Consider the following 18,216-nt stretch of genomic DNA (forward strand, 5'->3'; position numbering starts at 1 on the left):
TTTCAGAGATTAACTATGTTGGTAGGAAATACTACCTTAGGGCTTTATTCTCCCCTTCACGAGCATGTTCCTCATGAACAAACTGAGGAATGAATGAAGTCCTTGGATGTCTGTCCTCCCCTAACTACATGCATGGAACTCCAATTAACATTATTAGGAGTTAATGCTTACATATTGACGGAAGAATAGACCCCTATTAGAGATAAAATGGAATCTGTTTCTGAAATGAAGAGTGGAAAACTCTTGGTTGCATTTTAAAAAATCATGAAAGTAATTTATAAAATTTGTTTGGTTAGGATAGTGAAGATTGATGGGAGATTTTACCAGTTAGCTAAAATAAAAAGTAATTTCCATAGATTATTGGTTCTGGTTCCTAGAATTATAAATAAATCTCAAAAGGTTTTCAAACTGCTGTAACTAAATTAAACCATTTGGTTGGGAATACAATGATATTTTTAGCCTAATACAAGGATTCTAGAGTGAACACTAAATTTTTTTATTTCCTAAAGTGCAGGTACACTGAATATTATAGATTTTTATACGCATTGCTCAATAGCCACACTCATGAAACATGACTTCATGTCCCCTGTTTCTTCAAATCCTATTTACAATCATTTCCAAAGAAAACCAAGATTGAAATTGCTTCACATATTTTTTCATTTTCCTTCATTCATTTCATTCAATTTTTCACTTTTTTTCTGTTTAGTTTATAGTCTGATTTGGAATAGATAAGAGAGTTCTTTGGAAACAAGTATAAAGAGGAGAAAAAATATTGATGAGGAAAAATAGCTAGTGAAATTATTTGCAGTAATCTGTATTTTTATTTGATTAATTGCCTTGGAAAACTAGTGAAGTTGAACTAGAAAAGACAGCAGTATAGACTATTTCTCTATCTCCTTATCTATTTCTCTATCTCCTGTCTGTCTGTCTGTCTGTCTATCTATCTATCTATCTATCTATCTATCTATCTATCTATCTATCTAATCTAACCTGTATTTTGAAACTTGAAAATCTTTTCTCCTTTGAAATAGTGGAGGATGTAATCATGTTTAGTTAGGTTGTCTTTTCTAACATTTTAAAATCAAAGCCAAAGAGCCTGGCCATTTACATGCTTTTTTATTGTGACCTAATTTTATTATTTTTAGTGCAGAATTGAGATGCTAAAGTTGATATTCGTTGTCTTGTTTTAATAGGTGTATAAAAGAAAAACTGAGGCTGCCAAGAAAGAATACCTAAAGGCACTTGCTGCTTATCGAGCAAGTCTCGTTTCCAAGGTAAGGGTGCTGACTTGAATCAGATATTAGCTCAAGTTAAGAAGTGATTGTTCTGGGGCGGCTAGGTGGGGTGGTGAATAGAGCACCAGCCCTGGAGTCAGGAGGATGTGAGTTCAAATCCAGCCTCAGACACTTAACACTTACTAGCTGTGTGATCTTGGGCAAATCACTTAACTCCAATTCCCCTGCTTTCCCCCCTCCAAAAGGCAAAAAAGAAAAGAAGTGATTGTTTTTAATAATTTAGTCACAATATTAAAAGCTCTTCTCCAGTATCTTACATTTAAATATAACTCCCCTAAAATTTAATAAAGCAACCATATCAGACTAAAGTTTATATAGATAGATAAAGATATTTAAGATATGAAGTCACAACTTTACAATAATAGAGCTATAATACAAACAAATTGAAAATTCCTGAAATAAATTAATCAGTCCTATTCTGTCCCAGGCTCAGTGCTTGGCACTAAGGTTGCAAAGATAAAAGTGAAGAGAGATTCTGTCCTTGAGGAACTTATTTTTGACATTTATAAGGCCAACTACATGAGTAGTACAAGACTGCTGATTTAAAAGACTGACTTCTGAAATAGAATATTATATATAATAACTGAATATTTGAATAAGTTGAATAATTGAAAGCTATACTGATGAACACAAATGTGTACACACACATACATACCTACATCTATGCCTACAAGTACATAAATACATATGTACATATATACATTCATACATATATATACACACACACACACATATATGAATACATACTCAAGCTCAAAAAATTACTTGAGAAAAATGACTACTTGGAAATTTTTTCTTCCTGTCAAAAAGAAACAAAATATACTTGCCAAAGCAATGGGAAGACTGTATCCATGTAAAGACCCTCATTTTTAACTACAAAGTATCCAAGTAAGGTAGCCTCTGTTTCCTGGAAATGGTATCATAAAGCAGATCAACATGAAGTGGGTTGTAATTTCCCATAGGAGCAATGTTATTAATTTGGGATTGTGCTCCTAACCAAGGACTTGACATCAAATAAATCATAAATATGACCCACAATATGTCATAAAAGCAAAGATAAAACAATGATAAACTACCATAATAATAGCTCACATTTATATAGCACTTTATGGTTCACAAAGCACTTTCCTCAAAACAACCTTCTGAGTTTGCTAGGGTAAGAGTTATTATCCCCATTTTACAGATGAGGAAACTGATGCTCAGAGAGCAGCAACTTGGCTGTAGTCTTAATGTTAGTTAATATCAAAAGTGGAACTTGACCCCAGGTCCTCTGACCCTAACTCAAGTGTTCTTTTTGCTAAATTTTGCTGCTTCTACAATTATTAAAAATTAGTAAAATGTTGCAAAGGGTGCTACAAAATGGTTACAAATGTGCCCCTTCTTTTGCATGTATAAAAAGATCCAATAGGTTATCAAGTATTGTGTGTTTGTATATGTCTTTTTTCTTTATTCTAGCCCGTTGATATCATGTATATAAGTAATTTCCACTGTGGAAACTCTACACAGCTGTAGATTAGCAATTCTAATGTAATTTATAATCTCATCCAGTTGCCTAGGGTACTAAGAGGTCAAAAGACTTGTCCAGGGTCACATTGCTAGTATGTGGTAGATAGGATTTGAACTTCGGTTTTACTGAATTCAGGGACAGCTAGTCTTCCAACTACTACACTCTGTTCTCTGTCTCTCTCCCCCTGCCCTCTTCTCCATCTCTCCTTTTTCCTCTCCCTCTCCCTTCCCCCCCTCCTCATCTGTCTTTCCCCCTCCTCTTTGTCTCCTTCCCCATCATTTTTTGTACATAACCTGTGATTTCCTTGTTATTTGATAATTCTTAATTATCAAATTTCCTCTACCAATGCAAATTGGCAACTGCTCTGAAACTTATAGTCTTAGAGAGTTATTTGGGGGCACTGAAAAGTTAATTGCCCTTCCCTGGATCACATAGCCAAATATGTGTCAGAGATTAGGTTTGAATCTAGGTGCTCCTGCTGTCAAGACCAACTCTCAATCTATTGTGTTATACTGTCTCTCTGGCATATATGACATAAAATTACATTGATCATGAATCAGAAATTTGACCTAAAGCCTAAATGTTAACTACAATATTTATTAAAGATTATTTAATAATAATTTTGGTGCTTTGTTAGAATTTAGAAGAGGTTAAGAATTCGATTTAGCTGGCTTAGGTCTCTTAAGATTTCCAATTGTTTCAACTAGTTTTATTTCTTTTGAATAATCTTTCTTAGCAAAAGATTCAGAGTCATTCTATTGTCCTTAGAAACTGCCTCAGAGTACTATTCTCAGTACAGATTTGTGATTATATTTATACCACTGAAAAGTATATTTTAAAAGGTTAATTCTAAATGTGCTCCTTCCCTATTTCTACCTCTTCTATTTCAAGTGAAATTGTAGCTGCTCCGTATCAGAACAAATAAAGGCCACACAGCAGTGTGATAGATGTTCTTAAGTTTTAACTTTGTCAAGCACTCTCAGAGCACTTCACACTTCATTGGAAAGCTATAAAAAACATTTACTGTGTCAGTATTGAGGACTTTTAAAAAGAAGTTTCAAAACATCCCTAACAGAATTGTTAAGGCATAGACATTATTCTGACTATGCAAGCCCTGTTGCCTTTCTGTGTGTTCAAAAATTAGGAGGAATTATAGAATGAAAAACTGAAAGTGAGAATTGAGGAATGAAGGGTAAATAGATAGACAAAAATAATTGGAGGCACTATAGTCAAAGCAGAAAAAGGTTGGAGATGTCTATAAATAAGGATACAAAATGAACCTCTAAATGTATTAGTCACTGAGTCAAACCATATTAAGAAGGCATTGTGAAATATTGAAAAGATTGCTGACTTTTGGACTCAGAGGACCTGGGTTCAAATCTTGTCTTGGATGACAAGGCTATTTGTAACACTGAGCAAGTCATGCAAATCCAGGACCCCAGTTTCCTCAAAAATGTAAAATGAGAGACTGCTGAAGTCCCCTCCAGCTCTGATCCTATCCTTTTGAATTAGGAGGCATCTAACTACCGTTGAGTAAACTCAACTAATTTTACTTTTAAATTGAGTTATTCTGGAATTAGTAGAAGTGATATTGTATCTCTAATATAAGGAAATGAACTATATCTCCATTATATATAGATATATAGATGTAGATATTAAAAGCAACTGAACTAGAATATTTGAAGGATCTGATACACAGAAACCAATCCATCTCTGACTTAGTAGATAAGTCCTAGGAAATTGCCCAAGACACACAGAAATTAAATGACTTGTCCAGGATCACACAGCTAGTCAGAGATAGAATTGAACCCAGGTCTTCCAGACTCCAAGCCTAGGATGCTATCCACTATTCTATATAGTATCTAAGTGGATATTATATATTTATTAAGGACCTATTGTGTACTTAGTGGTCTTTTAGCCTTCCTCTTCCCCTAGATCTCTGCCCTTATTCTAAGGGACTTAAACATGTATGTTGATATTCCTTTAATTGTACTGACCTTCAAATTCTTCATTATCCTCATCTTCCATAATTAAAACATAGCTAATTATTATAGAACTCACCACCTAATATGGATATAGGGCATATATACAAGAATGCTATGCCATAGAGTAAACATGCCATAGTTACTATACTAAATTTATATTTAATGTATAATACCACATTTAATATATTTAATATTTACTATTTTATAAATTTGCTCTACTATAATTAATAGACTAGAATGCAGTAAGAGAATAAAATACAGGGGCAGCCAGGTAGCACAGTAAGTAAGAGCACCGGCCCCAGTGTCAGGATGACCTGGGGATCGAATCCAGGCTCAGACACTTAGCACCCACCCAGGAACACCTGGCCGTGTAACCTTGAGCCAGTTACTTAACCCCAATTGCTTAAAAAAAAAAGAAGAAAAAGGAGAATCAAATACAAACACTATCCATGTGAGTTCTGAAGAAGGAAAAAAAATCTTGGATTTAGGTTAATTTCATGGTGTGCTATATCTCAGAGAGAACAAGTAGTTATCAGTGATGATTATATAAACAGTCTTAGATGAATATTCTATGCATATATTGGTTAAAAAATAATCAGGGAAACAAGATCATATTTAGCAATAAAACAGGTGCAATTTATGTGGATCATTAGCAAATGAATATAAAAAATGGAATACGTTTGGTTGATTGTGAAAATTAGCTGCACTATAGGAACCATACCGACTTTGACCTATTGTCCATCCAAAGTAGTATTGATAGGTTGAAAAAAGGCTGAAATCAACAAGATGAAATTTAATAGGGAAAAATATTCTGTATTTGGATGAAAAATAAATTGTACAATTTTAAAATGGGGGAGTTTGAAATGACAGCACTTGATACAGGAGAAAAAAATTAATTGCCCACTGGCTCAATATAAAACAACAATGTGAGGTGGACTGATAAACTATCAAATGGACTACTTTTTGTTTGTTTTTTTAATGCACAGAATCTGGTTTATAGGACCTAATGGTGTCTTTGTACTGATTAGACCACACCCAATATGTTGTATCCAAGTCTTGGAATCACCATATCATAAGAATGCAGCAAGAGGAGGGTGGGTAACTAGGACAGTAGAAAGGGGTTTGGAAATCATCACGAAAGGAAAAATTGCATCACCTGGAATATTTGGCCTCAAGAAGAGAAGACCAAGGTGAAAGAATGATAGTTGACCAAAAGTATCTGAGGAGATGTAAGGTGGAAGAGGGAGTAAACTTGTTTTTGTAACTCCAAGAAATTGTATATCTACAAGGACCAAATAGTTGGGAGTTTAGTAGCAAGTCTGTTTTGACTTTACGGTGATCTATTAAGCACCTGTTATGTGTCAAGCATTGGGCTGCCTATGCTTGTGATGCAGAGACAAAAATGAAGTTATCCATGTCCTCCAATATAAAGACCTTATATTGTATTGGAGTTGCACAGAGGGATAAAATGAATGAAGAAAATTAAATACAAATCATATACAAAGTAATTATTCCATACAAGAAAGAATAATTAGAGTTGTCCCTACAAGGGATTCGATTGTGAAAAGATGAGTTGTACATCCCTAGAAATCTTCAAATATAGGCTGGATGACCATTTCTTAAGGACATTGTGAAAGGGATTTCTACAGAGTATATGGAATTGGACTACTTCATGTACTAGCTCCCTTCCAACTCTAAGATTCTATGAATTCTAGGTAAAGGACATTCATCATACTATTCAAATACTGGAACAGTTAGCTGCTAGCCCCCAGATCATTCTCTCTCTCTTTAAAAAAATTTTTTTTTTTGCAAAAATAATTTTTTGCTTATTTTTGACTTGATAAACATCAACAAATATGAACATTTTTATATACAGAAAAAAAACCAGAATAAAGGGTTGCTTATAAACCCTACAGTTTTATTATAAGTACTTTGCATTTCTTTTCAAAAATTATATAATAAATCCTATATGTCAATTTAAAAAAACCCTGCTTTTCTGTATCTCCTTCTTATTCTTCTATTTTCTTCTGGGGCAGCTAGGTGACACAGTGGATAGAGTGCCAGGCTTAGTCAGGAAGACCTGAGTTCAAATCCAGACACAGACAGTTGCTACCCCTGTTACCCTGGGCAAGTCACTTAACCTCTGTTTGCCTTAATTTCCTCATCTATAAAATGAGGTGTACTGTAATGCCAAGGAAAAGCAACTTCCCAAGGTTCAGAATACCAGCATAGGTGCTCTCCATTTTATTCAGTGACAAACCAAGAATAGAGAAGGTCAAAACATGACATCATTCCAAATACAGCATTTACTAAGTGTGATTAAATAATCTCCAAGCACTACCCCACCCCAGGACCTTCCAATCATTCAATCAATTACAAAGTCTCTGTTCTAAATACTTCTCCACCCCTAGGCTATACCTTCATTTAGTCCACCACAAAGCCCCTCTTCTCAAATGGAGATTAGTTTCCAAACATAAGGTCAAAAGTTCCCCACCCCTGGATCACAATTGAATCTACCCCAGAGTTACATCAAGTTTAAACACAGCACTTAATACCCAAATGGGGGAATTTCTTCATCTTGACAAGAGGCAAGTTCTCAGCAATCTTAGTTCCTGGGGAGACAAGGCTTAGCAAGGCCATAAGATACATTGCCAGTCCCTTCATGAATTCATCCTCTGTCTGTAGAACAGTCCTAGAACCCCTGAACACATTAGCAAAGCCCTCTCCCAGGATTTCTATAAACATACAACAAGAAAATCCTTCTTCAGGGCTTCTGAACCAACAGAAAGGCTCCCAGACCCCTGCAACAACAGCACTGTCCTTCACCAGTGGACAGTATTCACTCTGTCTGCAGGACAGTCTCCAGACCCCTGCAACAACAGCACTGTCCTTCACCAGTGGACAGTATTCATTCTGTCTGCAGGACAGTCTCCAGACCCCTGCAACAACAGCACTGTCCTTCACCAGTGGACAGTATTCACTCTCTGTCTGCAGGACAGTCTCAGGGCTTCTTAGTGAACAGCCAGGTTCCAGGACTTCTTCAACAAAAGGACTGTCTTTCACCAGTGGACAAATCTGGCAAAATAACATCAAAACAGACAGACAAAGTACCAGCAAAACAGCCATGTCTCCTCAGTCCTTGGCAGCTCAGGGGGCAGGTCTCAAAAGTCCAGGGCAATTTAAAGCAGCCACCAGTAAGTCTCTTAGCCTCTCTCTCTCCACGAGGTGCTGCTTCCAAAAAGTTCTTCTGCCTCTCTCTTGTCTCTCCAAATCTAGGTCACCAGCTCCTCCCAGTTCAGGACTTTCTTTTCACATCAAAAAGTCCATCCCACAGGTGGGATTAACAAGCTCTGGGTTTTAACACAATCAATTTGAAAACCAATCCAATACAGGGGAATCTTTAATTGCCATTACTATCACATGAGGATAATAATAGCACCTACCAACCAAAATTGTTGTGATTAAATGAGATAATATTTATTAAGTGCTTGGCACATAGTAAATTATATATAAATGCTAGTTATTGCTAGGATAATTATTTTTATTAACCTTTAAGCATAGTATACAATGACCCCCTTTTCTTTCTTTCTCTCTGTCTTTCATTCTTTCTTTTGTGCTTTCTAGCCTATTGTTACTATCACCAATCCCCTTTTCACCCACGAATTTAAAACAAAACTTTGTAACAAATTTGAGCATAATCAATCACAAATGTATTTCGACTGAAATAGATGTTTTATGACACGTTCTGCATGTTGTTATCACCCCATCCACGTGACCTCCAAATTTATCATTATCCTCTACTCCCATGACCTACACTACACCCTCCCTATACCCCAGCCATACATAGAAATGACCTCTCCATACTCATGACCTGAGTAGTATCATTCACAAGTATTGTCTCCATAATTAAGAATTCTGAAATTCTTCTCTCTCAATGTAACCTTCTGTCATTCTATCACTCCTTATACTTCATTCCTCCTTAATCTATGCTTTGTCCTCAAAGTATTGAAGGGTTTCCATGCAATTTAGAAAATATTCTCTTCTAGAAATAAGTCCATTAAGTGATGGCAGACCTCCAAGCCACAGGCAACAGGGGCCCTTCTGTCTCTTTCTATAGTACTATTGAACTCCCAGGAAGAGGTGTCATCAACACATTGTACACATTTTTCAGGCCCCATACCTCTCAATGGAGTAACTAGCTGGCAGAATGTATAGAGTGTTGGGCCTGAAGTCAGAAAGATTTACCTTCCTGTAGTCAAATCTGGCCTCAGATATACTTCCTTAGCTGTGTGACCCTGGGCAAGTCACTTACTCCTATTTGCCTCAGTTTAATCTTCTGTTAAATGAGCTAGAAAAGGAAATGGCAAACCACTCCAGGATCTCTGTCAAGAAAACCCCAAATGGGATCACAGAGAGTTGGACATGATCGAAAAAACAACTTAACCTTTTTCAGTGATTCACTTAGGCCTGTCCGTCTTAACGCTGACCTTGTAGTTGAACAATTCAGGTTTATACTCTTTTCCACTCTTGAATCATATGGCCCCTTGTCCTTGTTCTTCTATGTTCCATCTTCTTAAACCTTAACCATGATTTATCCCCACCATCTGCTTCCCCTTCTTCTACTCCCAAGACACTCAGTGATGATGGAGGAACTCGGGAAAATGTGCTAATGAGGTTCACTACAAATATATGTTTTCTAACCTCAAAGGAACCCTAATGAAAGCAAGACTATCCTTTTACTCTTCTCTAGTTGATGATCACATTCCCCATTTCTGTTGTTTCAAACACTCTCTCCTTAGTCTCTCACACCTTTCCCTAACCTCTCTCTTGGGCTCTAGTTCTGCAGCACTAACTACCTATTTAGTATTTGCCATTGGATGCCATCTAGGCATTTCAAATTCAAACTGGCTAAAAACAGATGTCGTTGGCTTTCCTCTAAAACTCTCCTTGTTTCTGTTAAGGGCACCGCCATCTTTATATTTGCTCAATTTCACCCTTAGAATCATCCTGATTTCTCAGTTTCCTTCACCCCATGTATCCGACCATTTAACTCCGTATTTGTTGTGTTGCACACATCTTCTTCTCCACAGCTCAGAGGGCTACCACTGTAGGTCAGACCCTTACCAGCTATTGCTTGGACTATTTCGGTAGCCTTCTAATAGATCTCTTTGTCTCAGGCCTTTTTCCATTCCATTCTGTGTCCTCCTCAACTGTTAGAAGAGATATTCCTAATGCAAGGCTTGACCATGTTGCTCCCTTCTGAAAAAAAAAATGGTCTAGAGGCTCCCTCTTGTATTTAGGGACAATTCAGGCTCCTCTGTTTGGGTTTTTTCAGTCTTTCTTAATTTACTTCCAATCTACTTTTTCAAATTTATTAAACATTATTCCCCTTCATACTCTACAGTCTAGTCAAATTGACCTACCTACTCTTACTCACTCACCACATTCTATCTTCTGTCTCTGTGCCTTTGCAAAGACCATCTCCTATACCTTCAATGCACTGTCTGCTCATGTTTACCTCTTAGAATCTCTAATTGTTTTTTAAGCTTAGTTCAAATGCCTTGTCTTACATGAGTTCTTTCTTTATTATACTGGTTGCTAGTGCTCTCCTATCCAAATATCCAAATTACCTTGTACTACACACACACACACACACACACACGCACACACACACACACACACAACCTATTGTGTTTACATATAGGAATTCATGTTTTCTCCCCTGATAGAATGTAAGTTATTTGAAGGCAGGACAGTTTAATTTTTCTCTTTGTACTCCCAGGGATGAACAGAGTATCTGGCATAGAGTAGATGATTAATAATAGATAGATTAATTCAGAATTGGTCAACTGAAATAGATAAGGAAATGACAAGCTATAATTTTTCCTTTGGTACAAATTGTGTAAAGGATAAGAGTAAAAAATTAAAACTACTCATCTTAATCAGTGTTTTACTTGATAAAAAATGGTATTGTTGTTGGACAGCTATGTGGTATCAGCACAAAGTGAATAGTCAGAAATACCCTATTTCTCACTCCCTGGATCTGGAATAAGTTACCCAATTCTTTTGGATCCTGAGTTTCCCCCTCCTATCTATGTCTAAATAGATCAATTGGAAAGAACTTTCATAACAACTATTAATTAGTTTCAGGGATGTTTTGATAAAGGGGAAAGCTCTAAGATTTTAAGGTCTTTTAACTCTCAATGTCTAAGAAATCCAATTGTTTTTTTATTAATATCATAATAAATATTCTAGTGAACATGTCTATGCTGTTTGATGGTATGTATTGTATGCAGACTGAAAATAATAGAGATTATTTTCAAGTACTTAAAAATATTCTATTGCTGAAAAGTTGCTTAATGTATGTAGTTATCAGGGATTTGATAATTCTCAAATTTGTGTTCATTTTTTTAAAATTCTGAAACTTTTAAAAAAATACCACAGGCTGCTGCAGAATCGGCAGAAGCACAGACAATTCGTTCTGTCCAGCAGACTCTGGCATCGACTAATCTATCATCCTCCCTTCTCCTGAACACTCCTCTTTCCCAACATGCACCAGTGTCAGCATCTCCTCAGACTCTCCAACAGTCCCTTCCCAGGGCAATTGCTCCCAACCCCCTAACCATGAGACTGCCAATGAATCAGATTGTAGCTTCCGTTACTATCGCAGCCAACATGCCAACAAACATTTCAGCACCGTTAATTAGCTCTATGGGAACAACCATGGTTGCCACACCATCTTCAACTCAAGTGAGCCCCTCGGTGCAAACCCAGCAGCATCAGATACAGTTGCAGCAGCAGCAGCTGCAACAGATGCAACAGCAACAATTGCATCAGCATCAAATGCATCAGCAAATTCAACAGCAAATGCAACAGCAGCATTTTCAACACCACATGCAACAACATTTGCAACAGCAGCAACACATCCAGCAGATCAGTCAGCAGCAAATGCAGCAGCAGCTGCAGCATATCCAGTTGCAACAAATGCAGCAGCAGCAAATGCAACACATGCAGCACCAGTCTCAGCCTTCTCCTCGGCAACATTCCCCTGTAGCTTCACAGATAACTTCGCCCATTCCTGCCATTGGAAGTCCCCAGCCAGCACCTCAACAGCACCAGTCACAAATACAGGCCCAGACACAGACTCAAGTATTATCACAGGTCAGTATTTTCTGAAGATAAATATTGCAAAATTGATTTGCATTTATTTGGGAGGATGAGATGTAAGGGTAAACCATATTTGGCTGAAACTGTAAATTGTTGATGGTGGTTATGCAGGTGTGCATAACAGATCAATGGTCCTCTGAAGTGTCTATCAGATAGGCAATAAAGAACTACAATGTAGCTATGTATCATCTTTTAGCTGACTATAAAATCATTTGGTTTTTAAAGAAAAGAAAAGCTGTGCTCTTTCATGTGATGCCTTTTTAATTTATTCAAGCTTTACCTACAATATGTGAATCCAATGGTCTAATAAATATGGGACATTATGATGACTGTAGACTGGCCTTTCAGAGTTATATTATATAGTCCTTATTTCTCGAAGAATGAATGAATGAATGCACTTCAAGGCAGTTTGAACTCATGAAGCCCTTAAAAGCACAGTTGTAACTACCTGTAAAATGAAGACTCAATTTCATACAAACATTTGTATGACATGAATAGTTGATGGCATTTTTTGTCATGGAGAAAAATAATGTAAATCACAGACTTTTGCCAAAGCTATTATTTTTGTTCTTAAAACTCTTCAGAAAAGCAAATGCGAGTGATTAAATGTTCACTTCTATCCATGATTTCCTTAAATCAAACCACAGCATATGTTGTAATAAAATATATATTACCACTGTTATCCCATTATGTCCATTCTAATTAGAAAAAAATGTGAATATTATATTCCGTGTTTGAGTGAAAAGTTTCAAAAAATAAAAATAAAAACACTGTATTTTTAAAAAGGAAATGCACTTAAATGAAAACAGTTATTACAAAAGTTAAGATTTTAAAAATGCAAGAGTTTTTTTTATTATGCTGTCATACCAGTAGAATATTTAAGAGAAGCTCTACATCTGAATAATCAATGTAAATAATTTCTTTAAATGTTGTAAGTTTTCCTATCATGTGCTGTAAAATTTTCATAAAGGAGGCTTTAATGTAAACACTGGTAACACAAACCATTCGTTGCTACGTTGCTTATTGTGTGTTTATGCTATTTTATACTTTTTTATGAGTTGATAGCAGCAATTAAGTTGTTTGTATTTTGCTTAACAAAAAAAATGCTTTTATCTTGCTATAGAATAAACACATTTCAGTAAAAAAAAATATGTGGATTGTGTTTTGATGAAAGAATACTTCCTTTTCTAATAAAAAATAGATGTCACTTTCCTTTGGGGTCTTTAAAATATGCTTGTACAGTGGTACCACACTAAGTGTCATTGGAACCTAAGTATACTTTTCCAGGTTAAGTAGGAAATGTTAAAATTAGCCTCTAATTCTAATTGCCTCACCAAGAAATTGCATTTCATTTTTTTAAAAAGCATAATATACAGTGAAAAATAAAAAGACAGAAGTCATATGTAGTTCATAGGATTGGTACCTGCTGGCATTTCTGATATTCTTTGCTTTAATGTGGTTGCTGAATGCTTATTCTGGAATATAAATACTTTTTTTTCTGCACTTCCCATCTTAGCCCCCCTTTCCCCTTCCCCTCTGGAGAAGCTCTGCTATGAGAGCAGTATGACCACTATCCCCAGTTGTCTTGCATGATTAATTACAGCATCTGTCCTGTCAGAAGCTATAATGAAGAGGTCTTGATAAAAATTGCAAATTACCACTGGCAACAGTCTTAAACTGCTTATGATAAAATGAAAATTAAAAACAGCAAGTGTCAAGCCTGACCAGCATCCTAATCTGGAAAGAATGAATGTGAGAAGTGGTGTCCATAGCTGCTGTGTGTAAGAAAGACATACACAAATAATGGAGTATGGATTCCTGAAAGTTGCTGTTGTGGCTCAAAGAATATTTACTGTATGTTATGGGTTATTAATAATGAATTCAGCTTTCAATATTTCATAATTCTCTGGTACTCCCATATTATGTACAAATATTGAACAGCAAGAGATTCTAATTATAAATTTATAGATTTCTTGCAGTTGAAAAATGTATGTCTAAATTGAAGCTTTTCATAAGATGTATTACTTGACAGGTATCAGTGTTGAAACAGTCTAAGGATGATATCTAATAACATCTATAGGGGAGTGATTATTTCACAAAAGCAAGATCTTCTTGCAGTAGTTAGCTCACAGGCAGAAATGATCGTAAAATATTTCTGTGGATTGAAACCAACATCACATAACAATGAGAAGCATTTCATATTCTGTTTTGAAACCTTTAGACAAATGTCTTCAAAATTAATTGCTAAACTACATGTGACAGTAATTGTGTATTGTTCTGTAATTGTCATATTGAAAGCCCATGAAGTATCGCTTGGAAAAATTGTCACTAGTGATAAGAGTTAATTGCAAGTGAAGTCTGTTTTCAACAGTTTGCAGTTATAAGCAGGTGTTATTACATCCATTAAATGATTTTATAAATCTTGGGTTTTATCACATTTGATTAAGTGCTGCTAAATTACTGATAGCCAATTCCAAGAAAAATAGTTTAATTACTCCTGCATACACATACTACACACACACACTCATACACATACGCACACATATATTAATCACAAGACAGAACTGTACATTTAAAATGTCAAAGACTTGAATCATGAAAAAATAATCCTCAACCTTGTTACCAAAGTATATTTCACAAGATCCTCCAAAGCATATTGTGAAACAGCTTGTATTTCAATTTACACGTGTGACTGTTCCTATTCCTATGACTTAAGTAACTTGGTGCACTTTTTGCTACAGGTTAGAAATAACTAGAATAAATCTGATGATGAAAAATGGACATGAGAAAGACATAGTGTCTGATTAGTGTGACATTGAAATTCTGTACCTCTTAAGTGGTGCTTTCTCTCCTGACATTAATAAGTCCCCCCACTCTCCGCCCTCCCCACCCTCGATGGAAGATATTTTATTACTCTGGCTAACTATGTTCTACTCTTGCATTAACCTATGCTGCCATGTGATGAAAGAACATAAGGAGTTTTCATTTTTTAGCTGACATGGGGTCATTAGTTCCTAAGTGAAAGAACAAAAGCTTAAATGCCTTTATGCAGTGTAATTTCAACGATATATTACCACCTAACTATTAAAGTTTGATGATTTTCTAGACAGATGGATTTGTATCTCAGGTTTAACTAGGAGTCTTCTGCTGCCTCATTCAGTGGGCTTTAGACATCTGAATGGCTTCTTTTCCATTTCTCACTTCATGGAGTATTTTCCAGCACTGGACTTCATTCTAACCTTTCCCTCCCCCACCCCCCCTTTGTTTGGCTTTTGTTTTGCAACAGCTGTTATTATCGTTTTTTGGTCAGCTGTGATTGCTGGAGGCAAAATAGGACCAGATGGTGTTTTGCTATGCATGAATGGAGAGTTAGAAGAGTTTGGGTTGAATAGGCCAAGTTTGAATGGTGTCTCTGCACCACCTGCCCGCGTTAGCAGCGGTATACACACACATCGTAGTAGCATGATCTGTCTCAGACCTACTAGAATTGGATGGGAAAGGAGAGGGATGGGTTGGATTTTCTCCATATTTATTGATCTTCCATGCACTAACAGCATAATGAGGTGTACAGTCAATTTGAGTTAATTGGATATGACACAGCATGTACATGTAATCCATCACTCTAGTCTCCGGGTACACTTTATGGGTTTTGCTGCCACAGAAACACACACACTCAGTAATAGCAAACATTAATGGGCTAAGTAGGCAGAAGTTAAATAGTATAATTGTCTAGATGGTAGCCTTAGAAATAGGTTCTGGAAGTTACTAAAGAGAATATACTTTAAAATATTGTTTACACCAACAAAAAACATGAAATTAAGGATAGCTACCAATATTCTATCAATTCTAATATGAATAAAATACTCTAATGTTTGTTTAGGCAGCATGATATGGTGTAAAGAACCTTGGACTCCAGTGATCTGTTTTAAAGTTCCAGTGTTTCCACTTAATAGTTGCATAACTGTGGGTAAGACATTTCATTTTCCCGAGCCTCGGTTTTCTCATCTATAAAATGGGAAAATACTACCTACTTCACAGAATTGTTGTGAGGAAAGCACTTTGTAATCCTAAAATGTGAGCAATTCATTTTACTCATTATAGTTAGTAGCATCATTAAACAATTTGTACTTCAATATAAATCTGTATTCTCTTCAATAATCTATCAATACGATGTATCCCAAGTGTCTTAGGGTAGTAAAGTTTAAAAGTTCTCTAAGACTTGTGGAACACTATATATATGATCAATAATGTTAATAATAGTGGGCATTTATTTAGTGCTTTAAGATTTGCAAAGTACTTTCCATATATTATCTCTTTTAATCATTGGAACCAATGATCCTTTGAAGTAGTTAGTAAGCATATTATTACACCCATTTTACAGATGAGAAAACTGAAGTCCAGAGAAGTTAAGTGACTTGCTCGCAACTACTTGCTTATTTATAAGCATCAGAGGTGAGAGTTGAACCTAGATCTATTCTGATTCCACATTCTGATCCCTTCCTACTCTCCCATGCTAGAATACAAATAATATGGAAAGAGCATCAACCCACTGCAACTTTTGTTCATGTCTTTCCTTACCATTCAGTGCAGTGGTTCTACCCAATGTTCCAGTGGCCTTCCTCTAGATCTCCCTGGCCATCTTCTCAACAGCTGCATTAATTAACATGACAGTTGACTAGAGACTAGGCTACATAGGTTTTACCTTTTCATCTCTAGACCTTCCACCCTGAGGACCTCTTGTCTTGATCTTTGATTAACTCACCTGGCCTACTCTTTCAGGTATGTTCCAATTATATTTTGCTTCGCTCCTTACTCCCAAGCGAACTTTGTATTGACATGCTGTATGTATGCTATGACCTTCTCTCCTATACCTCACCCTCCTCCAGTTCCAGAACTATAGTCAAGTCAATTCCATCATTGTTCCTAAAAGAAATGTATCAAATATCCCCCCATGGGTATGTATGGCCCCACTCACCATCTCTCTAACTTTCGGGACCGAAGTGCCCCTTCCTGGCTACCACTCCACTCTCTGTATCATTTTTCTCTCTTAAAATGTAAGGGCAGGGACTGTCTTTTCTTTTATATTTTATTCTCATCACTCAGAACAGCCCTTGCATCACAGTAAGTGCTTAATAAATGTGTATTCCTTTATTTTTTTCTTGACATCACATAGATTCCAGAGAAGCACATGGGCTATCCATCAGTTAGCCTTCATGCCTGCTACATGACTATTCCGTCTCCTTTTCTAGACATACATCTCCCTGATGATATTTCACTTCCTTTCAACTGCACAATTCTTCATTGGTAATATACATAGGAATATACTAGGAAAAAAATAATATATTTAGGTGAGCATCATTTGCCAAATCCAGGCACATCTTTTTTGTTGTTATCATGTTATTGAATAGAATTTTCCAAACATTATTTTCATTCCGTCCGCAAGTAAATACATTAAAACTCTACATTTGAGCAACAGTTTAAAAATAAAAAAAGGCTTGTCCTTCAATTCTAAGGTTCACTCAACTCAGATAAATCATCGTATACAAGTGTATGATTGTGCCAGAGGAGAAAAAGTGAAGCTTAGCAGCTAAGGAAAAGTGGAGTTAGTGACACACACACCTTTTCCTTCCTCCCTCCTTTCCTTCCCACCCTCTTCCTTCCTTCCTTCCTTCCTTCCTTCCTTCCTTCCTTCCTTCCTTCCTTCCTTCCTTCCTTCCTTCCTTCCTTCCTTCCTTCCTTCCTTCCTTCCCTTCCTTCTTCCCTTTTTTTTGTCTCTGTCTCTTTCTCTCTTGCTTTCCTTCCAAATTATTTTAGGAGGCAAGCATAATTGCCTAGAAGACACAAAAGAAAAAGGAAGGAATGAAAGAAGGGAGAAAAGGAGCAAAGAAGAACAGAAGGATATTTGAAAATATTTCCCAGTATTTCAAATATTTAAGTGTGTCACTAAAGATATCTCCTGTATGCCTCTATCTTCTGTGCTCTTTATTTTGTTGCTCAAGTGCCCAAAAAAAGATAAATATGCTTCATAACACATTAAATGTATTTTTAGGGGTAGAAGGCATAGAGTATCCTCACATTAGTATAAAGTGTGATTATATCATGTATTTTAGCTGTAAAAGGAAAGTCATTTTCATCACCAGTATGTGTCTAACCCGTCCTTAAACTCATGTGGTTAAATGATATGTAACACAGACCACCTTGGCCCCCTCTGCTTGAAGCAGGTTAAATTTCACTCCTCCCCCAGAGTTCTTCAGTACTGTAA

General features: G+C 36.3%; 1 protein-coding gene across 4 annotated transcripts in view; it reads left to right on the plus strand.

Moving 5' to 3' along the window:
* Positions 1 to 13,103, plus strand: part of TOX3 (TOX high mobility group box family member 3) — a 104,963-nt gene extending 91,860 nt beyond the window's left edge. For all 4 annotated transcript variants that reach the window (XM_069082505.1, XM_069082506.1, XM_069082507.1 and 1 more), the window contains exons 6-7: positions 1,194 to 1,274; positions 11,232 to 13,103. In XM_069082505.1, coding sequence (XP_068938606.1) covers positions 1,194 to 1,274; positions 11,232 to 11,963 — 813 coding nt within the window. In that variant the 3' untranslated portion in view covers positions 11,964 to 13,103. The remainder of the gene's footprint in view (positions 1 to 1,193; positions 1,275 to 11,231) is intronic.
* Positions 13,104 to 18,216: the final 5,113 nt, after the last annotated feature.

This window comes from Petaurus breviceps, unplaced genomic scaffold (genome assembly GCF_028583685.1).
Source record: "Petaurus breviceps papuanus isolate PSGF00001 unplaced genomic scaffold, PetGlider_PUasm1.0 171, whole genome shotgun sequence".
NCBI lineage: Eukaryota > Metazoa > Chordata > Mammalia > Diprotodontia > Petauridae > Petaurus > Petaurus breviceps.